This window comes from Poecilia reticulata, chromosome 5 (assembly GCF_904066995.2).
Source record: "Poecilia reticulata chromosome 5, P_reticulata-male-v2, whole genome shotgun sequence".
In the NCBI taxonomy this organism is placed as follows: Eukaryota; Metazoa; Chordata; class Actinopteri; order Cyprinodontiformes; family Poeciliidae; genus Poecilia; species Poecilia reticulata.
In genome coordinates, this window is record NC_088834.1 from 17,047,682 (window position 1) to 17,074,245 (window position 26,564).

At 39.9% G+C, this 26,564-nt stretch overlaps 2 protein-coding genes across 2 annotated transcripts; both read left to right on the forward strand.

Moving 5' to 3' along the window:
* Window positions 1-129: 129 nt before the first annotated feature.
* strip1 (striatin interacting protein 1) lies at window positions 130-17,009 on the forward strand. The gene is made up of 20 exons (XM_008409807.3): window positions 130-286; window positions 1,808-1,877; window positions 2,089-2,163; window positions 2,248-2,382; window positions 2,889-3,009; window positions 3,161-3,336; window positions 3,423-3,550; window positions 3,635-3,817; window positions 4,144-4,364; window positions 4,499-4,564; window positions 5,134-5,197; window positions 5,281-5,352; window positions 5,430-5,504; window positions 13,990-14,087; window positions 14,305-14,431; window positions 14,542-14,642; window positions 14,743-14,809; window positions 14,899-15,003; window positions 15,082-15,286; window positions 15,822-17,009. Exons 1-20 carry the CDS (start codon window positions 173-175, stop codon window positions 16,067-16,069), a joined length of 2,451 nt encoding a protein of 816 aa, XP_008408029.1. The 5' UTR covers window positions 130-172; the 3' UTR covers window positions 16,070-17,009.
* Window positions 17,010-20,044: 3,035 nt separating this feature from the next.
* Window positions 20,045-26,381, forward strand: LOC103465189 (tripartite motif-containing protein 16-like protein). Its single transcript, XM_008409808.3, has 6 exons — window positions 20,045-20,500; window positions 22,017-22,112; window positions 22,203-22,436; window positions 22,511-22,679; window positions 23,610-23,672; window positions 23,760-26,381. Exons 1-6 carry the CDS (start codon window positions 20,045-20,047, stop codon window positions 24,308-24,310), a joined length of 1,569 nt encoding a protein of 522 aa, XP_008408030.1. The 3' UTR covers window positions 24,311-26,381.
* The last annotated feature ends 183 nt before the right edge of the window (window positions 26,382-26,564 follow it).

Consider the following 26,564-nt stretch of genomic DNA (forward strand, 5'->3'; position numbering starts at 1 on the left):
AAATTACTTGGTAAAAATTATTTGTAATGTATTTTGAAGTATTTCAACATTCTTTTTGAGAAAAGTGTTGAATTACAGTCTTTTTGAGAAATCTTGCGATGCTGACGTCAGAAGCAAACTCCCGCAGATCCCGTTCCATCTCGCGAGAGTTTACTTCGCTTGCAAATGAATTATGGAGGTCGGTGGGAATGGTGGTGGGCTTCCTGTAAACAATAAACAGAGAGCGATGCTACCAAATAAAGGAGGCAGAGGCGAATTCCCTCGAACTCCAAGGAAAGACTCAGAGGTACGAAGAGAGAAAAATGTTCATTGTCATCATGGTTTTTCAGAGATAAACAAACGTAGGCCTTTGGATGTGTTGCTGCTTTAATAACGACAGCTTGCTCGATCTAGTTGGGACTATCTGGTCATTTTAATATCAGAACCGAGAAACTTTAAGTAATTTAAATAGGCGGCAGCTGTGTGTGTCGTTTCAGTCATTGGCTTTTAAGTAATTGATACCGTTTATTATCGGTGTTTCTGATGTTAAAAGCTAACTAGCTTGTGTTAGCTAGCTGCTATTAGAGGCCATAACTGCCATAAATAAGGCTAGCTTTACGTTTTACGTCCCTTTCTACTGTGACACCTAATATAGCAATCTAGTTTCATATATGAAAGGTGTAGTGTCCTTTTAACAGGAAACATCTTGGGTAACCTTTATGTGAAATAGTAAAATATAACGGGATTATTGTTACAGCTATCAGAAACTACTTCCCTAGTTATGTCAGTAAGGTTTGCAGAAGTATAGTAATTTCATTCAGGTGTGTGGCAAAAGGGAAACATCTAAACCAGTGTTTTCTCGCCTTTGTCCATGAGGCACACTGAATTGGATGTTTTAGATGTTTCTCTGATTTAACACATCTGATTCAGATGAGTGCTGTTCAGCAAAAGCCTGTCAATCAGCCATAAAATGAAATCAGGTGTTATGAAGCAGGGAAGCAACCTGAAACATGAAGGAAATGAACCATTAATACTAGAGTTTTCCTACCTCTGGTCCTCAAAACCCACTTCACTGCTTGGTTTAGGTTGTTTCCCTTTTGCCACACAGCTGAATTTAAATGAATATCAACACTTAATGCACTTGATGAGATGCTGAGAAGGGAATGCAATCATGTTAACAAATTGCACTGGACCAGGAGAACTATTTAAAACACGAAGAGACTGTCTGTGAGGACCAGGGTTGATGGTGTGGAGTGAGGGTTCTTGTTCTGATCCATCCCGAGTGGTGTTGTTGAAAATGATAGATGTTGGACTTGGTGAACACATGAGTAAGATGATTTCAATATCACAGCTGATAACTTCTTGATGTCAGTGTGGTTCTCCAGCTGCAGTATAGCAGACAGAAGAGCCCTGCCAATGATGGCGAGAGGAGCTGAAAGATTCACTGGAGCATCCCTATCCTTGGCCCAGGATCTGTTTCAGATCCGCTGCAGGAACCGGCCTCTGAACATTGTCACACTCTTTCCACAAATACTTTGAACTGTTGCCATCGGCTTTGTCAAAAGCAGAACCAGCAATCTGCTGCACAGCTTTCTGCTTCACGCTGAGCGGCTGTTAAGATCATGAACTTTATATTATCACACGTACTTTAGATATTTTTTTTAATCTTGGTGTTCTGTCTGTTAAATTTCTTAAACATCCTTTGAAGATCTTTGAAAAACACTCTTGTGTGCTATCTGGTACATTATTTAAAAAAATAGATAATAAACTGATTTCTCTTTGGAAGCCATCCATCAGATTGATGCAAGCTGCTATGTGTCGTTCACAGGGCTTGTCTGAGTCTCCAGATCTTGAGTTTGAGTATTCTGACACAGATAAGTGGGCTGCAGAGCTGTCAGGTGTGTATGCTGTGCTTTTATTCTCCTTTTCATTTTAATGCATATTTTAAATTGAAGCACTCTGGTCACTTTGTTTTGTGTAATAGTGTGCAATGCTAAAGATGGATTGATTGATATTCCATAAATCTCAGTGCCTATTTTTTCAGCACTCAAAACTTAATTTTACATATATTTATAGCTTTTTAATTATAATTATTTGCAAATGTTTCAGAGCTCTACAGTTACACTGAAGGACCTGAGTTTGCCCTCAACAGGAAGTGCTTTGAGGAGGAATTCAGAGCTCATGGTGTGTATAGTTATTCCTCAAACTACCATTTATAAATTGAAGGTATTTCCATACTGTTACATTCTCTGTTTGTCTGGACCTCAGTCTCGGATAAGAAGTGGACGGACCTCGATGCCGCCCAGCACAGAGCGCACGCCATGCGTCTGCTGGATGGCCTGGAGGTCATTGGTCGTGAGAAGAGGCTAAAGGTTGCCAGAGCCATCCTCTACATGGCTCAGGGTCAGTGCAAGTTGTTTGCATCGTTTGGAATAAAAATATACTCGGGCTGCAACTAACTATTGTTGGAGGCATCAATTATAATGGTGATTAATCAGATAAGTTCTGTAGTTTTTTAAAAAATTTACGATCGTAAGCTTATTTTTTACAAAATTAGAGATGAAAAAAAATTCAAATAATTCAAGAAGAAAAAAACCTTTTTATTGCCTAAAATGCAACAACGTTCCTTTAGTGAATGGTTGATTATTTGTAGCGAATAATTCATCTGCAGCCAAGAAAATACTTCACCACAGTCATGTGAAAAGCTCACACCTTCCTGCTTAACTTAGCATTAATACAGAGTAGGACTGGCTCATTTTGAATCCATGTATTCTACTTAACAATTAATAGATTAATAATTAGTTGACAATCATTTTCATGACTGGTTAATCACGATTAATCGAATTAATTCAGCCAAAGAACATCTGTACTTTTTTCTCTACTTCACGTTGGTGCATTTGTTTTTTCAGGTGCCTTTGCAGACTGCAGCTGTGAGGCTGAGGTTCAGTACTGGATGAGATACAACATATTTCTGCTGCTTGACGTCGGAACCTTCTCTGCTCTGGTGGAACTTCTCAACATGGAGATCGAGTACGAGCAACGACTGTTTACCTAACCTGACCTCCGATAAGCCGGAAATAGATGAAAATAGAGCCTCGAAAGGAAAACAGTCGGCGTTTCACGAGGCTTTGAGTGGACAGATGTTCTGCTGAATAACAGCAATCTGTTTCCTGTTGTTCAGTAACAGCGCTGCCTGCAGCAGTGCGGTGAGAAAGCCGGCCATCTCCCTCGCCGACAGCACCGACCTCAGAGTTCTGCTCAACGTCATGTACCTGATGGTGGAGACGATCCAGCAGGACGACCCGGCCGACAAGCCTGAATGGAAAATCATGAAGGAAACCTTCAGAGCTGAACTGGGTAAACATCTCCAGAAGAGCTGCAGTCATTTTAAGGTTTGAAAATGTCCCATGGAAGCTAATTGCAACTTGGTGATAAAAATCCAGGTTCGCCTCTGTTCAACAACGAGCCGATCTCCGTCATGCTCTTTGGAATGGTCACCAAGTTCTGCAGCGGCCATGCCCCACACTTTCCCATGAAGAAGGTGCTGCTGCTGCTGTGGAAGAGCATACTGGTGAGAGAGGAAACCCGTCCAGGCTGCGTCTGGTGCGAAGAGACGCATTGTGCTGGAAAACCCTTCTTTCTCATCTCGTTTCAGTTCACGCTGGGAGGGTTTGAGCGGCTTCAGAGCATAAAGGTCTGCAAACGTGAGGAGCTGGGTCTCCCTCCGCTCCCAGAGGACAGCATCCGAGTCATTCGCAGCATGAGGGCGGCGTCTCCTCCGGCGTCGGCGTCCGATCTCATCGAGCAGCAGCAGAAACGAGCTCGCCGAGAGCACAAGGTAGACAGCGGCGCAGCTCCGAGAGCGGACTTTAAGCTGAACCATCTGGACCAGAGGTTTCCAAACCGCTTATTCAAAAGGTCCACATCTGATTTCTAGATGAGATCAAAGGTCTGGAGCAGTTAGTCATGAACAAGTAAAAATTTTTTTCTTCAATTTGTTTACGATTACCAAGCAACAAAAGTGACACCGTAGGGATAAACTTAAAAACTTTAAAATGTTACAATGCGTTTTAACTTAATTAATTGTCGTTACTTGTCATTTCTCAGCAAACACAAGACCTTTCTTTGCCTAAACCTGTGAGTCCTTATGTTTTTTTTCCTCAGGCGCTGATCAAGCAGGACAACCTGGATGCCTTCAATGAGAAGGATCCCTACAAGGCTGACGACTCTCGTGAGGATGAAGACGACAACGATGACAACGATAACTCTCTGGAGCCAGAGACGTTCCCTCTGGAACGCGACGAGGTGATGCCTCCACCCATTCCTCATCCTCCGTCGGAGAGGGTGTCCTTCCCTAAAGGGCTACCATGGGCTCCCAAAGTCAGGTGCAGCACAGTTTTAACAAATAGACATTTTAATTCATGTTTACGTTTGTTTTACCCCTCAGGTTTACAGCTTCTGTGCTGAGTGGGCTTTTCACGGGACATTACTGATGCTATTAATGTTTTTGATCCAACAGGGAAAAAGATATCGAAAACTTTCTGGAATCCAGTAGAAGTAAATTCATCGGTTACACACTGGGAAGGTGAGTTTGCTTACGTGTGTGTAAAAATAAAGCTTCCAAGATGCTGAAGTGATTCATTGGATTCCTCGTGATTAATTGATTATTGAAATAGTTGTCGACTAATTTATGAATTGATTAATTGTTAACTGGAGTATACAGACTCACTCAGAGCAGTAATCAATCCCAAACTGTTCAAAAATTAACACATTTTGCATTTAAGGTGAGTAAAACCTTCATTTTTTGTAAATGTGTGCTTCACCTAGTTTAAATTCTGTAAAATAAAATCTATTAAGCACATTTTGTTATCCAGTTATTAATCAATACCTGTACAAAACGTTATTTTACTAGTATTGTATTATGATTGTATTTTAGCCAATAAAATGTTTATTTTCTTATTTTAAAAAATGAATTTAACTATTTATTTATTTATTTGCATCTTTTAATGTATTTCTAATATTGAATAAAAAAAGGATTGCTTAAAAGAAAAATCTGCAGAATTTGTCCAGTTAATCAATAGAATAATTGATTACTGAAATAATGTTTTAGTTGCAGCCCTCCAGACAAAATAAAGCTGTATTTTTGCTCCGCAGTGATACGGATACAGTGGTTGGTTTACCCCGGCCGATTCACGAGAGCATCAAGACGCTGAAGCAGGTGCTGCAGGGTGATGTGTGGAAGGATCAGCATGTATGTGGCTGGAGTTGTTCGTTTTTAACATTTTCCTCCCATTTTTACAGCATAAGTATATTTCTGTAGCAGAGGTACAGATGGCAAAGGAGGAGGAATACCAGAAAACCCCGCTGTCCGTGGTGAGTGGGAGTGAAATCTATAATATATTCTGTTATGTAGTTGATTTTAACATGTCTTCTTCGTTTCCTGTGTTCAGGGTGAAGAGGAGGTGGAGATGTGTGCCACCGAGCTGCTTTATCAGGGGATTCTTCCCAGTTTGCCTCAGTACATGGTGAGTGCTTGCTGGTTCAGTTTTACTTCATGTTTAAAGGTAACCTAAATGAGAATTAAATGTCCTTACAAAGGAAAAACAATGACATTTATTAGCCTTTTAAATAGCTGACAAGTGTCCCTTTAAAAAGTAAATTGTGTTCATATTGATTTTGATTCCTTTTTGCATCTTTTTATTTCTTCTGGGTTCATTTTTAACAAAAGGAAACTGCTAATGCTCTCCTTCCCATCAGCAACAACTTCCACACCGATCAGCGTTGTTGTTTTGTGCCGTCTTGTGGAGCATGAGTGTGGCGCTTCCACTGATCTGAAGATGACACAAAATTTTAAGTTTCTGGCTGTTTGTTCACTGGTCAGACCTGATCAAGATGAAAGTCTTAAAACTTTTGACCAATAGCTGTTTTGGTTTTTTGGTGCATTTGTTCCAAACCCGACTGAAGCTGGTATCAAATATTTAGCATAGATTAATAATATCCTTTATTGTCTCACAATGTGTAAATTTCTGTTCAACAGCAGCAAAGTGACAAGCAGTCAAAACAAGTAGATAAATCATAAAGCATAATAAAGAATAAAAAATGTGAACATAACTGCCATGCAGTGGTGGGAAGTAACGAAGTACAAGTACTTTGTTACTGTACTTAAGTAGAGTTTTCGTGTGTCTGTACTTTACTTAAGTAGATTTAATAATGGGTACTTTCTACTTTTACTCCACTACATTTTACAGTAAGTATCTGTACTTTCTACTTCACTACATTTCTACAAAACTGTCGCGTTACTCGTTACATCCAAGTCGCGTTGCTCTTTTTTTCTGTTAAAATGTGAAGTTCAGGGACTTAAGGTGGCGCCGTAAAATCCGAGCAATATCGTAACTTACGTGTCTGTTGTCACCCATCGTCTCCACCTTTACTCGCACGCGAAGCTCCAGACATGCGCAGTGGTTTCCTCTGAGTGAGTCTAATCATCAGTAATATAATAGCGCTGCATAAATCATAAGATATGACGACATGTAAAATCAGCAGCGCTTCGCTTTCACAGATGGTGGGGACTTCATCCAACTTTTAGCGTCATTTGGAAGGAAAGCTTAAAGAAAGGTAAGATCTGTGGACGTGATGCTAGCAAAGCTAGCTGTACTGACGTAGACACACATGTTGCATCTGCGATGAAAAAAAGTTGTCATTCATGCGCTGAATTATTGTGTGGAGGTTTTGACTGAGGTGTCGCACATATGGGACAACGCTGGTACATTCAGGAACGATCCGATTCTTCTGGACAGATCTTTACTGATTGCATTTATTTAAGCTCTACGTATTTAATAACTAGTTTTTTATGGGAAAGTGGATCTTTCAGATCAATTTGAGAAGCAATTTTGATAAGTAAAAGTTAATTTTTTTGTGTCACGTAGCGCGGGGTGCTGGTCTTGACTTGGTCTTGGGTCGGTGACCTTGACTACTACTCTGCTACTGGCTCCTTGGTTGCCTGTCCTCTCCCACCCACCTTCTTTCCATCCCCTCTCTGTTGGATTTCTTTAAAAAATAAAAGCTACTAGTAGCAAAAAAAAGTGAAGTTCATGTTATGTTAGGACAGGAGACAAGATGTTTCCGTCCCTGAAATTATGATGCATAGAATCACATATCTAAGTCTAAACCATGTTACAGAGAGTAAACATAATAAAAATATGCTTTATCTGTGGCATTGTTCATTAAAATGGCACATTTCTAATGTATTAAGAGCAACTGGCAGCTCAGAGTTCCCATGCACCACATACCGGTGAAACACCGTTACTGCACCCATCGTAACAAGTAAATTATTATTATTATTATTATTATTATTATTAGGGGCATGCCATAGCAATGCATAAGGAGAGCAGTACTGACTTGCGAAGCAAGTCAGTACTGCCTCCATGCATTGCATGGCAGGCACCTATTGTTCTACACCTAATAGAATGTCTCTTTATTTATTTTTCTTCCATTACCGTTAATGCGGCTCGTACCGCTGCGTGCCCACCCACAAAAGTGGTATCAAATCGTGCGGCTCGATGCCGAGAAGGGAGCTATTATTTTTATTGGGGATTGGAGTTAAAATGATTACATAAATTAATAAAAACTAAAAATTTGAGATTTTGTGTCTCACAGAATCAGTAATCTTTCTCTATGAAACACACACACAGGACTGTTTATGGCTGACTCAAAAACCCTTTTTAAATCCCCCTCACAGGCATAAATATCGCCCTATTGGTCTGAAAGTTGGTCATAACATAGATACACATGCCTGCTCATGTACAATGTTTACAAAAATTTGCTAGGGCTTATGCTTTTTGTCAGGGTCCTTCAGACTAACGCCTGGTGTCTCCCAAGTATAGAAACTGTGTCTGAAGAGGATTTTCCCGCTCTTTGGCTCTCACAGCTGCAGGGGATTAATTACCATAGCAACAGAACAGTGTCTGGAACTGCAGCTCCCCAGGACTGCACTGTAGGGTTTAGCATATTGGCTAATTTTAGCTTATGCATCAATTCTAACATAATGAATGGTACAACTACAGTTTATTAAACATGCTTCTGCCTCTCCAAAGGTTATTGACTACGTTGCAGCTTTCTTTAGCATTAATGCAAATTTTTTAACATCATAGCGCTGCGTCAAAGCCGACGGGCACACTTTGGCATGCCCCTTTAAAATTTCTGCAGGAATTTTCTAGTTATTATTATTATTATCCCATAGACATTTAAATGCTCCTTTTTCACTTTTTTTTTCACACACCAGTGGGCATCACAAGAGGTTTGTTTGACTCATAGACCGGCCCAGGTCATGTTGTGGTTCCACTGACATTTGCTCTATGCCTGTTAGGAGATGGAACCCAAATAACAAATAAAAATGGGTGGGCGGTAAGTGGAGGGGCCAATGGTTCCCTGGCCCCTCCTGTTAAGCTGCACAAATCACTGCCAGTTCAGACTTGCGGGAATAATGCATCTAGTGCCCACAGATTAAGTTTTTTTTTCACAGCGCATGCTCACTGCGTGCTATTTTTACCCTTAGCAACAGTTGCCATGCTGCTTACAATGACGTCATCAGCATGACTTCAAATGATGTCTGTGTCATGAGGCCCTTCTGAGGATGACTTTATGATGTCATAGAGTCCATGACATCACCAAATGATCAGTTAATTCTCTGATCAGTTACCACAAATCGGTTAACAAGTCAGTCAACTTGAGATTCATTTGGACGTTTTAGCTCAGCACAATAAAGATGAACGACGAAAGCCCAGAGAGAGAAATGGATGTGAAACCTAAGGTTTCTTTTTGGACGAAAGTGAAAAAGACATTGTCCAGCAAAGTTCATCCTGGTCAAAGAAGCCCAGATTACAAAAAGAGAAACTTTCTCAGTGAACTTCTGTGGGAAGTGATAGAAAAGGCTGCAGATGGACCAACTCTGCATCTTGTCCGACAAGTCTTTGAGGAACAACATAGCAAAATTTTGAAATTGCTTTTGAGAAAAACTGGAGATATAAATGTGAACGTACTCTCGGAGATTTCAGAAGAGCTTGGTGAAAGGATTTTCCAGAGTCTTGCGAGAGATGCATTCCACTTTGCCAGTGGACTGCATTTAATCGCACTAGTGGAACACCCAGAAGGACACCAAGTCATCGTGGAAAAATTCAAAAAGCATCTGGAGAATCCTGTTCCTAAAGAGAAAATGTTCACGTCTACCAAAAGAAAGATCCAAAAGACTTTTTTTCCAACTGAAGACTTGTACGCAGATGAAAACTGCCTGAGTGAAGATTATACTCAGGCAACCATGGACCCTGAACAATTTTTGAGGGACGCAAACAGGATGGGATTCAGACGTGGAACAGAAGATGAAAGGAGAATTATGGTTCAAAATATTCTATGGAGATTGATTTATAAGTCCAGTTACAGATCTAGCTATGGGCATTACAAAAGGAAGCACACCGAACCGGTCCAGAGAAAGCTTGCTCCAAAAATATGGAAAGAAGTCAAGGACATAGATTTTGTCTTTTATGACAAAATGGAAAAAAAAGCCTGCCGAGACATCCTGCAACTTCTGTGGGGCAATGAAGACGCAGTTAGAGAACTGCTCTTCAAAATGATTAAAAGCAACAACCCAATAGTGATTCACAAGGTTGTGGAATGCTTTAAAAGAACCCTTGCACGACCGAGAAAAATCAATCTCAAAGACACCTTTCTCCAAAAGGCATGGGACCTCATCAAAAAGGCTGCGGGTTGTGGAGACAATCCAGATGAAGAAGAGAGGCAAGAGCCCACCAAGAATGGATCAAATGTTGTGTTTAGTCCACACTTAGCTGGGCCTCTAAATTTGGTCAACTCAGAGGTTGGTACTGACTTGGAGGAGTCAGGGCCGAACTCAGAGTCAGGGCCCGCCTCAGAGTCAGATCCCGTCACCGAGTCAGGACAGACGTCTGAGACGGGACCCGTCTCAGAGTCAGGACCCATCCCCGAGTCAGGACCCGTCCCCATCTCCGAGTTAGGATCTGTCTCAGAGTCTGGACCCGCAGAGTCTGGACCCGCCCCAGAGTCTGGACCCGCCTCAGAGTCGTGGCCTGTCACCGAGTCAGGACCGACCTCTGAGACAGGACCGACCTCTGAGACGGGACCGACCTCTGAGACGGGACCGACCTCTGAGACGGGACCTGCCTCAGAGATGGGACCTGCCTCTGAGATGGGACCCGTCTCCGAGTCAGGACCCGTCCCTGGACCCGTCTCCGAGTCAGGATCCGCCTCAGAGTCAGGACCTGCCTCAGCGTCAGGACAGACCTCTGAGACGGGACAGACCTCTGAGACGGGACCTGCCTCTGAGACGGGACCTGCCTCTGAGACGGGACCTGCCTCAGAGTCGGGACCCGTCCCCAAGTCAGGACCCGCCTCAGAGACGGGACCTGCCTCAGAGTCGGGACCTGCCACAGAGTTATGACCTGTCTCTGAGTCAGGACCTGTCTCCGACTCACGACAGACCTCTGAGTCCTCATGCCTAATCTCACCAACCTAGTGACACCTTGTCAGAAGTATCAAAACTGTTCCTCAGAAGAACTTCGCATCTTACCAGAGCGGATGATTATGGCCTTAAAGATTGCTTACAAGTTTTCAACCTGAGAATACCGGAAACCATTAGTCATCTGTTGTTACAGTGAGAGAAAGACGGGTAGATTAACCCGAAGAATCAGAATTGGAGGCCGAGGGAACGATGGCCCACTGGGAGGCTAGAAGGGGTTCGAAGAAGAAGGAGAGAAGGTGGGGGCTGACGTATCGTTAGAGAGGAGGGGGAAGCGAAGGATTGAACGAAGGAGAGACATTGTGGGGGGGCTAGTGTACGATGAGAGGTACACTAGCCCCCCTCAATGTAGAGGTAGATGTGAGTGGTCAAAGAGGGTGGTGCCGGTCTAGCGTACCGTTGAGTGCTGGGGGGCGGATGGACGGCGAATTGCAAGAAGGGGGAGGAGGTTTGGCTGCAGAAGGAGGGGCGAAGGAGAGACATTGGGGGCTAGTGTACCATGAGAGGTGCACTAGCCCCCCTTCAATGTACAGGTAGATGTGAGGGGTCGTAGAGGGTGGGGCCAGTCTATCATACCATAGAGTGCTGGGGGGGCGGCCGGACGGAGAATTGCAAGAAGGGGAGGAGGTTTGGCTGCAGAAGGAGGGGGCGAAGGAGAGACATTGGGGGGCTAGTGTACCATGAGAGGTGCACTAGCCCCCCTCAATGCAGAGGTAGATGTGAGGAGTCGAAGACGCTGGGGCCCGTCAAGCATACCATCTAGTGCTGGGGGGAGGGGGTGGGGGGAGGCCGGACGGCGAATTGCAAGAAGGGGGAGGAGGTCTGGCTGTAGAAGGGGGGGGGGGGAAGGAGAGACATTGGGGGGCTAGTGTACCATGAGAGGTGCACTAGCCCCCCTTCAATGTAGAGGTAGATGTGAGGGGTCAAAGAGGGTGGGGCCGGTCAAGCGTACCGTTGAGTGCTGGGTGGGGGGGGCGGCCGGACAGCAAATTGCAAGAAGGGGGAGGAGGTCTGGCTGTAGAAGGAGGGGGCGAAGGAGAGAATTAATCCCCCCGATCCACCTATAAATCCTATTTTATTTATATAATTAGGGCTATTGTAAACAAATATTTTAGTAATCGCGTAATCTATCGATTATTCTTACGATTAATCGAGTAATCATATAAAAAAAATTGACAAAATAAAGTTTTGGTTAATCTGGCATAACAGCAGTGTTACTATCGGATATCAATATCAGTCCAATTTTTCATTTTTGAGCTTCCCTAGCAGTTACTTTTTTGTTGTTTAGAAAACTAACCTGTAATAATAACAACTCGTTTTCTAAGTTAATCTGAGAAAAAGTCATACAAAAATCTAAAATTAATTTCAATTTAATAAAAAGAGGCAGGCTCACAAATACGCTTATTAAAAATATCTATGATTCAGCTTTTAGTTTATGTAGTCAGTCAGTAGATGAGCTCTCACGTTGCCCCATACATGTCAAGCTTTGAGTTTGAGAATATGGGAAATGTCACCTGAAGTGGTGGTGGGCCATAATTTAACAGTTTGTTCATGTAAAATTATTGGGGAAAAAACTGTTAAATTATGGAAAAATTCTGCTGAAATTCCATAAAAAACAAGAAAGTGTACTGGCAGAAATTACCAGGATATTTCCCTATTTTTTCATGGAAAACTTTGAAATAAAATACTGTTAAATTACGGGAAACTTCTGATGGAAATTCTGTAAAAAACACTGAAAATATCATGGCAGAGAATTAACAGGACATTTTCTGTATTTTTTTTTTCAGAATTTCCATCAAAATATTTTCCTTATTTTAACAGTTTTTTTTATGTCAAATTTACCAATATTTTGTTAACCCAAAACTGAAATTCTCTCTTTTTACTCTGTTTTTTGTGATGCATTCACAAACATTTTAAAAAACCTTGGACATTTCCAAATACCATTGAAGTCTGTATTCTATACCATATGTTAATTATAGTGTAAAATATATTACAGTTAATGTATTTAATATATTATTAACATAATTTTGAAACAAAATCAAATTCTAAGTCCACAGGAAATGTAGTTGTAGAACACAAAACACTTAGTTTGAAAGTATCTCATGCAAAGTGATGTAAAAATGAAACCATTCTACAATCAATTTGCAGACTTTATTTTGCAATTTAAGACCATAAATTGACGTCATCTAGTCTTTATAACTAACATTTACTATTATGTATTAAGAGCTAAACATATTCTTGAGCTTGCTAATGTTTATCTTCTGTACATCACAACTAATTTATTGCATTTTACTATACAAATTTTCAATGTCTAAATTAAATGTAAAGCAATCTCGACTCTAGTCTTTGAAGTCAAATAAACAGTTTTAAGTTATTACTATAAGATGGAACATAAAAAAATTGCTTTTGAACATGAAAATCATAGTTGTAAACAGGATCAACATACTTCAAAATAAATGCCGAAGGTCAACCATTATTTTTATGAAATACAGGTATAAATATTTTGTTAAAATCAAATGCTACATAAACCTAGCCGGTAACACTTTATTTGAAGGCAGGTGAATAAGGCTGACATGACACCGTCATAAACATCTGTCATGGACATGAATAAGTCTTCATAAATATTTATGACTGTTGTCATAAAGCGTCATTCAGTAAATCATGACACTTTTAATACAAAGTTGACATTATTGAAAATGTCTTTGTTTTGACAACTTGACATTAATCTAGACAAAATGATTAATGATTGATTAATAGTATTCAGCAGGTTGTTTTCTAATGTATTAAAATTAAATATGATTGGTTCACTTAATGATATTAGCAATTAGGTAATCCATTCAGCAAGCACTTTTACTTTTAATACTTAAGTATTTTTAAAAGCCAGTACTTTTTTACTTTTACTTAAGTACAAATGCTAATGTGGTAGTTTTACTTTTACTTGAGTACATTTTTGTCTGTGTATTTGTACTTTTACTTAAGTACATTTTTTGAGTACTTTCTCCACCACTGCTGCCATGTGGTTATACAAAATAATGTACACTTTGTTCAGAGAAATATGCAACTGAGTTGATTAATTTAAAAATGTACAAATCTGCATGTATGTTTGAGCATTGTGCTATGTTACTGTTGGATGTGCAGAAAATATGCTTTGTTTGTCCCACTAATAATTTAAAGTTGTTAGTAAAGATTTATGGGTTAAACGCCAAAGAAAAATTGGGTTGTATATTTTGTTTGTGGCCACCAGGGGGTGCTGTGAACTCTGTATTCCCTTCTAATATTTTTTAAAATGATGGCAGCACAGTATTTGAGAGGCACAAACTATTGACTTTGTATTGTTTTGATTTGAGGAATATGAAGGAGCTAACTTCACTGGGGTCCTTTACGAACATTACATTTAGCTTAAACTTGGAAATGTAAATGTTTTATTCGGTCACATTTCACCTCCTTGCCTCTCTGATCGTCAGATTGCGCTGCTGAAGATTCTGCTCGCTGCCGCTCCGACGTCTAAAGCCAAAACAGACTCCATTAACATCCTGGCAGATGTGCTGCCGGAGGAGATGCCGTAAGTGGACTGAGCACTGAAATAACCCGACTTTACTGACAAAACAAGCAGATATCAGCAAGTTTCTGCAGACATATGGGCACCTAAATTAGTCTCCAACATGATCTGATGACAAGCATCTGTGGAGGCAGACAGAGTGTGGTTGAAAGCAAAGTTAAAGTTAATGTTTTAGCTTGAGAGGAGCTCAGCCAAACTGGAGTTTTTCTGCTTGCTGCAGGACGACGGTTCTGCAGAGCATGAAACTGGGCGTTGATGTGAATCGCCACAAAGAAATCATTGTGAAAGCCATCTCTGCCATCCTGCTGCTGCTTCTGAAACACTTCAAACTCAACCACGTCTACCAGGTGGGACCACCTCTGATTTGGTTTATCGTATCTGAATTTGTGTTTTTGATGTGAGGAACACTCTTCATTTTAACAAAAGGACGTTTTTGTTTTTCCCCTTTTTAAAATAGTTTGAGTACATGGCTCAGCATTTGGTGTTTGCCAACTGCATCCCGCTCATTCTGAAGTTTTTCAACCAGAACATCATGTCTTACATCACAGCTAAAAACAGGTACTTTTATCTGTCCTTTTTAGATATTAAGCACCAGTCCTGTTGACTGGAAGCTTCTCAGACCAATAAACTATTTCCTTTAATAATTTTTTCTCATCAGCATTTCAGTTCTTGACTTTCCGTACTGCGTGGTCCATGAGCTCCCGGAGTTAACCGCAGAGAGTTTGGTGAGTTGTCTCACTTCAGTCGTAGCTTCAGCAGCTAATTTCAGCAGGATGTTGGCATTTAGTTTCATTTTGAACGTTTGCCGTCTCAGGAAGCGGGAGACAACACTCAGTTTTGCTGGAGGAACCTGTTCTCTTGTATTAACCTGCTCCGAATCCTGAACAAATTAACCAAATGGAAACACTCCAGAACAATGGTGAGTCTGCATCGCACTGAACTCGACCAGATGTGACCTTGAACAGGCGTCCTTACAATCTCGGCCGTTCTCCTCCAGATGTTAGTGGTGTTTAAGTCGGCTCCCATCCTGAAGAGGGCGCTGAAAGTCAAGCAGGCCATGATGCAGCTTTATGTCCTCAAACTGCTCAAAGTGCAGACCAAATACTTGGGGCGACAGTGGAGGAAGAGCAACATGAAGACCATGTCTGCCATCTACCAGAAGGTGCGGCATCGCCTCAATGACGACTGGGCTTATGGAAACGGTGAGTGTTCATCTTATTTTAACCAAATTAAAGGTTTTTTTTGGTTTTACTCAAATGTATTAATATATGCCAGGTTGGCTTGTTTTTATAGATATTTTCTTTCTTTTTCTCATAACACTAATTAAAAATTTTCCAGCTGCTCAGTTAGGGATTAAAATAATTCAGTTAGTCAATACATTCCAGAAAGTAACGTTATTCTGTTACTTTTACGTGTTTTTATAGTTTCTGGCAAATTACCATGTATTCCTGAAAATGTCAGAAAATGGTTAATTTCAGAATGTTTTAAATATCCAGAATAATTTAACAAAACGGCAAAAAAAAACAACAAATAAAATATATTATGAAACCAAAATTGTTCTTCAAAAAAAAGTCTAATTAGCACCAGAATGACGACTTGTGAGAAAAATGCAAAATTATGCAAATGGGAATTATTGAGCTCATTTTAAATTACCATGCGATTAACTGATTTGTTGCTTATCGCGACAGGCCCAGCCGAGTATAAGTCAGACTAACCCTGTTCTGTTTGCGGTGTCAGATCTGGACGCCCGTCCCTGGGACTTCCAGGCCGAGGAGTGCGCCCTGCGGGCAAGCATCGAGCGTTTCAACAGCCGCCGCTACGACAAGAGCCACAGTAACCCAGACTTCCTTCCTGTGGACAACTGCCTGCAGAGCGTCCTGGGGCAGCGAGTTGACCTGCCCGAGGACTTCCAGATGAACTACGACCTCTGGCTGGAGCGTGAGGTCTTCTCCAAGCCCATTTCCTGGGAGGAACTGCTGCAGTGAGGCTCAGCGCTGCGGAGCGTCTTTGTGTTTTTAAATAAACGGTTCCGGTCAGGAGTTCAGAGTAACCTCAGACGGTTTTCTCCCTGATCAAACTCTTAGCGCAGCATTATGTTACATTTTCTGACGGTTGGATTTCCTTCAGAAGTTGGGACCTGCGTGGCTTTGTAGGTCGCTTAAGCCTCCGACCAAGTGCTTTCTGACATAAGCTTCTGCCTTTTAGACGTTTAGTATTAACGTGAATCAACGTAAAAGGGAAACAAATAAGATCTTTTTGTATTAAGGTTCCTCAGCTTTTCCCCCCCACTGCTCCCATTTTATAAATGAATCACTGATAATGGTTCAAACCCTCATTCTTACTCTTGCAGGTGTTTCTCTGTGTGCCTGTTACCTACTTAACGAGGTCAGTAAATCAACTGGAAGCACTACATGACAATTTATTTTAATTCATGTAATTCAGAGTAACTGTTCTGTGTTAATGCTACAGTTCGATTCAATCAAAAGTAACGAGCAGGCACTGATTATTCAAAGTATAAATTCATGCATTCTGTCATCTGAGGGCTGTTTACTTTTATAAGATTGTTTTTCGTTTGAGCTCTGACTTCCTGCCTCAGCTCTGGGACCATCAATCGCCATGGAAACCTGACTGACCAACAGACTGAAGCAGCTTTAAACTTTTATCCTGAACTCATTCGTTACTGTCTGAATAAAAAAACATTCATGGCTTCTGTTTTCACTCATTGAACAGATTATTTGAACTAAAACGGAAAAATACATGTTAAACTTAAATCAACAATTCTTTTTCTTTTATTCATTTATTCATATTTGGTTGTAAGGGTTTTGAAGAAAATATAAATACATGTAAATTGTGTAACCTATTTATCATGACTGTCTTTGTTTTACATGGACTTAAATAATGTAATAAAATTATACCGTCACTTCATTTGCTTCCATTTATTTTCTGACTGACCTAGAGGAGTGGAGAATGCAGCATCTTTTTGTACTGCATATTTGATGTAAACTGGTTAATTTTTCAGCAGCATTGGCTCTAGCAGCTGTTCAGACAGAAATACTCTAACAAAAAAAAGAAACCGTCATTTAAAAGATTCAGATTAAAGGGTAGCCATATTGTAGAAAGAGAAATATAGATTTATTAATTTAATGTTCTGTGGGGATCCTGTATGTGTATATTGTGTGTTCCTCTTTTTTGTGTTGGTTGGGTTTATGTTGGTGTTAAGGCAGGAAGCGGTCCAGATCTGGCAACCCTGAAGCTGTAGAGCAGTGTTTCTCAAACGTTTTTCAGGCCGGGGACCACTTACCCCATTTAACAAACACTCACGGACCACCTCACTTGAAATTTAACACATCTTACTATATACAACCAGGGGTGAAAGTAGATTAAAGTAAATGATATATATGTGTGTGTGTGTGTATATATATATATATATATATATATAGCTTCTTTGTGTGCTTTGGAGTTTTTGTGCTGATGATTTTTTTTGTGAAGCGATTAAAGTTGGGTAGTTCTTGGATTCCTACAAAATAAAGTTGTATTTTCTTCAGCCCACTGGCAGCCATGTTAACACCTTCAGATACCATGAGACCTAAATTCTGAAATTCATGGCATGGAGAGCATCCCAGTGTCTGGCATGTAACCATTCATTTTAGTTTTTAAACTGGTTATATTGATCCTGTGTCCAGACAGAGGAATAATCAGTAGCCCAGCATCATGACCTGTTTGTTCTGAAGATCCTGCAGCTTCCACTTCTCTTCCTAACATGGCGCCTCCCACCCACTCTCATACTGATAGGAGGAACCACAGAGCTCTTTTAGGTCAAAAGCACATCTTCTGAAGTTGGGATATATTTCCTCCAACATGTTCCAGAGGAATCACCTCAAACCAGATGTTGGACTGGATTTTATTTCACTGTCATTTGTGAATGTTAGCTTCTCATTTTCAACGGTGGAGCTATAAAGGTTGAAAAAGGTTATTTTGGGGAAAGTCTCATCAACATCAAATTTCCACTAAATAAGAGGCTAAAAAAATAGTTAGAGAAAACCTCTCAGGCTCTGAGCCCGGCAGCACCAAACTATTTTTTTATATTAGACAATTAATTTAATTTAACATAATTATCGTGGTAGAAGCCATTTGTTTGTTAAATACTTAATGAAAAATATATACCGTGTTTGATGTTTGTTGTAAATGACGTAACAAAGAACGAGATAATTAGTCCAAGTTTGTCGTTTATTGAACGTTCAGAAATTACAGCGGCTGTGATGAGCCAAGACAAAGGTAAACAAAGGTAAAACAACCTGAACAGGTGATCAAGTCTAAACCACTCGCACCTTTTTACTCTCGTCTCTCTCTGTCATTTAAGCACACCCGTTGCCATGGCAACCTCCTGCGCTCCACAAGCCGACCAGAGATTACGTTAAAAACATAACATTCAGTCCGTTACTTTGCGATTATTAATAAGCCTCTCATGAACACAGCGGTGGTTGATTAGTTAATTTTAAACTCCTGCTCTTCTGGTTATTTTGGTAATGGAACCGAAACGCACAGAATTGCACAACACCTTGTTGAAACAATAATCACTGAGATTATTATTGTTGTTGGGTCATTAATTTGAGCACGTTATGTTGATTTTTTTAGTTGTTGTTCTTTAATAAAGTTACGAACGTTTTGATAAGGAGTCAGAGGATGACGTGCTGGTCTCAGCGTCCTGGCGGCGTTCAGTTTGTCACCTAATGCCGAGATCGACTCAAAACCTTCCGCGATCCACGTATTGCACCGCTGCTCTACAAAGCACGAACAGTTCAGAAACAATATAAAATGAGAAAAAAAGCTATTTATTAACTGATTAAGTCGTGTTTTAGATTATTCTTGAAAAACGAATTAGTCACGGCTGATTAGTGGGTGAACTCACGGCTGCACGGTGAATCCATTGATTTTTTTTTTTTTACAGCAGACAGCCGCTCCTCTCTTGAGGGTACTGGGTACCCCCGCTAAATCTTTTAGGGGTACGCAGTACCCTGCCGTACCCCCGCTACGCAGTACCCTGCCGTACCCCCTTACTTTCACCCGTGTATACAACCAACCTGAAATTAAAATGTTAGTCTCTTAACGCACTTATTGTCATGCACAATTCTACTTGGGGCATTTTGAGTTGTTTGAATAGTGTGATAAGTGTGGTTTCTAAGCTTTCCAATTATGTCAAACATAATTGATTTTACTTTGAGCCAAATAAAAAGAAGTTCTTTACTTTTAAGTGTTATGTGCATGTATAACACTTAGGCCTATTTGTAATTTAGAAGCATAATTAAAGAAAAATCGACTTGATTTGCTTTGGCAGAAACAATCTTAATGCCCCTTTTGGTATTGCTTTATATTAAATAAAAAATGTTCACAATCATTCTCTGTCTTATTTAGCTTAATGGGACTTACCTCTGCTTTCATTTAATACAATTCTGATGCACAGAATCAAAAGTCCAAGCGTAAACTTTGTCATGTGGGGTAAACACAACAAAAACATTTATTATTTGCAGCATTGTTTGTTAAAATGGCACAACACTATTGATGTATTAAAGAAAATATACATACATAGGCACACATTGCAAGAGGGAATACATTCGACAAGTTCTTTCACTTTCAATACTTTATTTTTAAAAGCAATTACTGACTTTTGCTCAAATAACAATGTTTATGTGGTACTTTCACTAGGCTGCATTTTTGTCTGTTTATTTGTATTTTACAAAGTAAAGTATTGCGTACTTCATCCAGCACTGCCGTCTTCAGAAGACCTAAATAGCAGGTCTCAGAGGTTTGTTTGGAGAGGGTTAATGACATTCAAATGTTTCAGTCACACCCTCTTCCACTTTGAAACAGACCAATCATAAACAATACACCTCTGAGTCATTTTTGCAGAAACGAAACGATGCTTGTGTAACAAAGCGCGCCTTTCCTTCCTCGTCACAAACATGGCAGAGCCTCACATTCCCGTCAGCATAAATCACCTCTCTTGTCGAATCTGCACAAAGCTTCTCAGGAATCCCACCACCATCCCCTGTGGACACAACTTCTGCCGGGAGTGCATCGAGTGGTTTTGGAGCGGGGAGCAGAGGGACGTCAGCTGCCCTGAATGTGGACAGAGGTTTCCCTCCAAACCCTGTTTGATCAGGAACACGACTCTGGCTGAGATGGTGAGAGACACGGAGACGGGTCCGAACAGGAAGAGGAAAGAAGAGAAGTCAGCTGAGGCCCAGCTGAAGAGAGGCCGGAGCAGCGCCACAGAGAACACTCTGTGTTGGCTCCACAACAAACCTCTGGATGTTTACTGCTACACAGACTGGAAGATCATATGTGCTGACTGCGCTGCAATCAGGCACAGGGGACACACGTTTGGGCTGGTGATGGAAGAGCGGAAAAGGAAACAGGTACAGGAAAAACAAGGAGTCACTGTATGACTGCTCAGCTGTTCATTTTGAACCATAGAAACTCTCTGGTGCAAATTTTTACAACCACAGGCACCAGGTATGGTAAGCAGTCAGGAATTTAGTTCTGTTGTAGACTAAATTAAAAAAGCAAATGATATGTTTGATTACTCAACTTGTTACTAACAGAATTAACTCCTAGGGTTACCTCGTGTGCAGAGTAAGTCGTTACCTTTATTCAATTACATTTACTTGAGTAACTGTTTTTCTTTGTAATTACATTCAGAAGTAGTTTACTTCACTGCACTTTTTACTTTTACTTGAGTAATATAATGAAGTATGGCTACTATTATTTGAGTAAAATTTCTGTATACTGTAACCTGTGAGTAACTTCTCTGAATGAACAGACATGTTATAACCCAAAAGTCACCACACACACACACACACGCACCCCCCGCCCCCCCACACACACACCTTTAGTTCTTGTTGAAGTGAGACCTCTTGTTTGTGCACAATTGTTGTTATTCTAACATAATTTTTTATCTGCTAAGCCTCAAGTGCCATTTGGGGATGAAGTAAATATACAGTAATCACCATATTCTGTCGCTTGACAATACAGTACGACAGTACATTATCGTGCTCTAACATATAATGTTTATATGTTACTTACTGTATTAGTTTCATAAATTATATATATATATATATATATATAAAAAAGCCTTTTTTCCGTGTGTATATATATATATATATATATATATATATATATATATATATATATATATATATATATATATATATATATATACACGGAAAAAAGGCTTTGAGGTGTTTCTTCTGCTTGAAATTTGTTATTTTAGAACTGTTATTTTTTTACTTTAGCTTTTACAATTATAGAATTTGCACATTACATAACATTTTTATCAGTTTGATGACAGTTTTTAAATTTTAAATCTGATGTTCTTGAGTACTTGAATATCCTTTTTAAGAAATATTTTTTTATTCTTACTTGAGTAATTTATTGGATAGCTACACTGTATATTTATTTGAGAAAAAATATATCAAAGTAGAAATATATATCTAAAAAAAAACAAACCCAAAAACATTCATTTCAATATTTGATGGATGGGTGCTGTGTGGAAGGTGGGAACTACAATTTCCCCGAGGGAAAATCTTAAAGGGATTAATGAAGTTTCATCTACTCTGCCTACCTCTGCTAATGTGTGACATTACTCTAAAATATACCCCAAAATTACTTTTATTTCATGAAGAATATAAGAAGATCATCTGTGGCTGTGCTTAAAGCTGTGGATTGAAAGTTTCTAGATGTGGGGTTACAAAATGAAACCCACATTTCATTATGTAAGTGAAATGTGGGTTTGTGGCAGTGTTTCCATGAAATTTCCATGTTAAGCACAGCTAAAGGGAGCACTCCCTACTCCACCTAAAGGGAAAGAACTGCTACAGAACTGGTGAAAGAGAAACTATTTTACAGTAATTTCTGTGACCGGTGTAATTTAAGGGTGAGCTGAAGATCTTGCAAACCAAACTGATGGAGACGCTGCAGGAGCAGGAGAAACAGCAGCAAAACATGAAGAAGAAGTTTAACCAGATTGAGGTGAGGAAATCCTGTCGGATCATTGGTACTACTGTTAACAGGTTCTGAGCTTGGAGGGATTTTGATCTTACTCTGCTGTGTTTAAAACAGAAAGAGGCCAAGAAAACGAAGGACGACTGTGAAACAGTCATAGTTGAAGTCACTGATTGCCTTCAGAGACATTACCTGTCTGTGAGGAAGCTGGTTGAGGATCAGGCGAAGGCAGCAGCAGCTCAGATCAGCGTTGCACTTGAGGACCTTGAGACGAAGATAGAGGAGAAGAAGAAGATGTATGATGAGCTCAATCTCCTGGCACAGAGTGGCAACAGTGCCCTTTTTCTGCAGGTATGACACTGACATCAGTTCACCTGTATCATGGTTCTGCATCACCTCTGCAATAAATGTTTTTCTTCTCCCAGGAATGGCCCACTATGCAGAGTCACTGTGAAAAAGTCCTTCTGCTTTCCTGCAATGAGAGCTCAGAGGACCAAAGTTCACAATTTGAAGCTACAAAGAGAGCTATAGAGCAGATCGGCAGGAAGCTGGAGGACTTCTGTCACCAACAATTTGCTTCAATCTCTCAAATTTGTATGTGTAACAGCCAATGTGGAAGTATTTTATAAAATCAGTTAACTAAAATCCACACTTTGCACATTTTCGTACTTCCATTTGGGTCTCAACTGCTTCTAAAAACAGCCCAAGTGCTTATAAAAACATCTAGCCGTTCTTTGGTAATTAGTTAATGTTTAGTGTCTGGAAAATAAGCCGTTTCAAATACTTCCCGATTATTAAGACACGTTTAACGGTCACTACGCCGTTACCTAGCAACCACAGCAACTCAAGCAGAGCCCAGCCCTCCACCTAGCAACCCATATGGAACTTACTGCTCGCTGTATACGGCTACTGAAAGAGACAAGTGTTTTGTTGTTAACTTACTATTTAGAAACCCTTTGCCACATTCTTGTTGGTTGTACAGGAGGCACTTCTTCTGCTTATGCTAATTTCCTGTTTGTTGGCAGCCATCTTCATGTGCAAGTGTAAACATGACGTGGGGGGCGTGGCCAGTAGCAGTTTATTTGGATTTAAAGTGATAGGAGGCCCTAAAACCGTTCATTCGGAAAGGATCTCAAAATAGGTAGAACTGAGTGGACTAAATTCTCATTTTATAAGAATGATTCTGTGCAAAACATAATAAACAGGTTTTGTAGCCTATAGAGCCATCCTAACCTGTTAAAGGAAACATAGTAACGTCACCTTTACAAAAAATTAAAATAAAAACATTTTTTTTGTCAAAGGTTATGATGAGGAACCAGTAAGGGAAAGAAACATGGAGGATCAGCATCAACAATGTCAATCCAGGGCTAGTTTGTAAAGATTCTGTTGTTTTTTTTTGTGTGTCTTTGATGTTGTAAACTTTGTATCGTTTTCCTTCCAATTCATAAATACGGACCACTTTATGCTGATCAATCATATAAAGATCTGCATCACATATTGATGTTGTTTAATGTCTCCTCATAGCTTGTACTGGAGAAGGTTGGAAGGAGAACGTGGAGCCTACAACTAGAGAAGACTTTCTGCAGTGTGAGTTTATGTTCAGATCTGAATGTTTTCAACTCTCTTTCTGTCTCTGAAACTCCAATTTTACTCTTTTTCCTCTGGTTACACCAGATGCCTGTGACCTCTCTCTGGACCCCCAAACGGCTCATAAGGACCTGATCATCTCTGCTGAAGACAAACAGGTGATGAGGTTGTCTGCCGACAAATGCCAAATCCCAGTTTCACTTCATCCAGGGAGGTTCATCCATCGATACCAGCTGCTCTGCAGGGAGGGCCTGCAGGCCGAGCGGTGCTACTATGAGGTGGAGCTGGAAGGAGACAAGGCAGAGATCGCCCTCGCGTACAAAGGAATAGACAGGAAAAGCAGCACAAAGAAGTCGGCGTTTGGGGCCAATGAAAGCTCCTGGAGTCTTGATGTCTCTCGGACTTACTCTGTGAGCCACAGATCAGAAAGCGTCGAGCTCACGCAAGAGCGCAGGGGGAAAAAGATTGGAGTTTATCTTAAATTCAAGGAGGGAACTCTGTCTTTCTACGAGGTGTCGGATAGCATGAAGTTTCTGTACAAGGTAGAGACCCAATTCACAGAGCCGCTGTATCCAGGGTTCTGGCTCAACAATAAATGCAGCATCAGGATATGTGATTTGAAGCAACACAAGCAGTAGATGTTCAGACATTTCAGATCAAAATGTGGTTTCTATACAGAACAGCAGCTCAGGCGTTATGCCCTGTGACTTCATGATGGTTTGACATTTCTTCTTTGTGGGTAAAAAATAATGCACTGATACTATTATTTAGCTTATTTTCTGTTTTAGCTTCCTGTTGTTGATTATTGTTTTCTGGATGGTTTTGTTCGGTTTGAATAAGCTTCAGACTTGTCTGAATTACATGACAGATCAGGTGGACAAAGCTGAATGATTTCCTTCAGTATCTGTCACAGATCTGGGGTTTATGAGTTTCGTCTGTGTTTGCACTTTAACTATTTTCTTATTCTCTTTAGCCCATTATCTCATATGTCTCTTCCTTCCTCTGTAATTAGTTGTAGTAGTTCCTTGACTCCTTGATTACCTCTGTGTGTGTCTGTTGTTCTGCTGAGTTCTCTGTAAGTGTTTTTCATTTAATCATTTTCATCTTACGTCTGCCTTGCGTTACGTTGTAGTTTTGGTCAAATTGAACAAATCATAAAAGTATCAAACTAAAACAAAGGTAAATTCACAATTCAAAAGTTACATTTTACAATTGCAGCTGTCAAGTACGAATAAAATAACCACATGAGAGAAAATAGTCTCAATTATTCAAAGGTTGTCTCATCTTGTATCCAAGTCTAATGAGAAAATATTTATCCCATCGCAGCTATCAGGCCCCAGTGTGAGAACCAAAGCTTTAGAAATGGCTTTCCAATCATTTCCAGGCCGATCTCATCTTTTTCTCATCTTTCCTTTGATTTCTGTCAGTTGGGACAAGATGTGTTGCGTTTTTAAATCTTTTATCCTACTTCAAGTTGTCAGACTGGTTCTGTTTAGGCTATTTCTTTATTCTACTGGTGAGGCAGGAATCAGTTATCAAACATGAACAGTAAAAAAACTGGTTAATCACATTTAATTCACAATATAACAAGGAAGCAGTTATATTTTCCACATAATGCCAGGCATTTTTTCCATAACTTTTTTGAATTATTTGAAAACTGTATGTCGTATTTACTCAGATTATCTTTGATAGTAAAATTTGTTTGATCTGAAATGTGTGACAAAGGAAAAAGCAGAAACTCTGTATAAGTGGATACTATATTTGTTTTAAACATAACTGTGTGTAATTGTAAAAATGAATTGATTATCTTTATTTTATTTTATGTCTGCTATAAAGTGTTCTTTGGCTGAAATACATTTCTTAGTTGCTGGTCATGTTTGAACCACCATTCAGGTCTTCAGATACCTGCTCAATTAAAAGAAGAAACCATTTAAATCTGAAAAATGCTTTTAAAAGCAGCTTTTAATTAAAGTATTTGACAAACTGCCTGTTTGAAGTGTGAGACTTCAATCTAATATCAAATCAAAATTTGCTTTTAACATCTGTTACTTGCAATACTTTTATGCTTCATTTTCTTTAATGTCTTGCACAGCTCTTCATCACCTTGTATACAAACAAATTTGCCTTTTCTTTATTAAATGTGTTGTCTTTGAGCAGAGGGAATGGATATTTATCACATCCGTGCATCTACTGTTTTCTCTCTTTAATAAAAGCTTAAGTTCTTTGCACTAAATAAGTCATATTACCACAACACAGAAAAAATAGATTCTGTTGCCTACACTAGTGATTTAAAAATGTTTTCACATTTTAATCTGATTTGTTTTAGTTACAAAAAGCTACAAAAGCTCATTTCTCCCCAGCTGTTGTGACCCATTATGGAGGTAAAAAGAAACAAACACAGCAGAGGTACGTTTACTCTTTATTTACATTTTATATAGCTATGTTTATAAGTTTTACACCACTTGTGAATCATTCATCCATACGACTGAGGAGAAACAAAGAGAGTCTGTAAAGGGATGTTTCTAAAGTGTCTCCAGTACAGATAACACCTGAAGTGTGAGCTCAATAAGGCCCTGCACACACCAGTCTAACTCTACACAACACACACATTTATAAATATAAACACACACACACACACACACACACACACACACACACACACACACACACACACACACACACACACACACACACACACACACACACACACACACACACACAAGTCTTAATTTCTTACAGTGTGTCCTTTCAGCCACAGTTAATGTGCTGTTAAAATGACAAGATATTGCTTTTACACTGACCTAAAAGTTACTGATACAGTTAATAAAATAAAATAAACACCAACTTTATTTGTTTTCTGGTGAACAAAGTGCATCAGTCACATTCATTTTT

Excerpts from the sequence above, each read along its gene's own strand:
- strip1 (XM_008409807.3), top strand. The coding sequence starts at position 173 with ATGGAGGTCGGTGGGAATGGTGGTGGGCTTCCTGTAAACAATAAACAG. Across the intron at positions 287-1,807 it reads CTCCAAGGAAAGACTCAGAG|GGCTTGTCTGAGTCTCCAGA; the intron begins GTACGAAGAGAG and ends TGTCGTTCACAG. Across the intron at positions 14,643-14,742 it reads TACATCACAGCTAAAAACAG|CATTTCAGTTCTTGACTTTC; the intron begins GTACTTTTATCT and ends TTTTCTCATCAG.
- LOC103465189 (XM_008409808.3), top strand. The coding sequence starts at position 20,045 with ATGGCAGAGCCTCACATTCCCGTCAGCATAAATCACCTCTCTTGTCGA. Across the intron at positions 20,501-22,016 it reads AAGAGCGGAAAAGGAAACAG|GGTGAGCTGAAGATCTTGCA; the intron begins GTACAGGAAAAA and ends GTGTAATTTAAG. Across the intron at positions 22,437-22,510 it reads ACAGTGCCCTTTTTCTGCAG|GAATGGCCCACTATGCAGAG; the intron begins GTATGACACTGA and ends TTCTTCTCCCAG.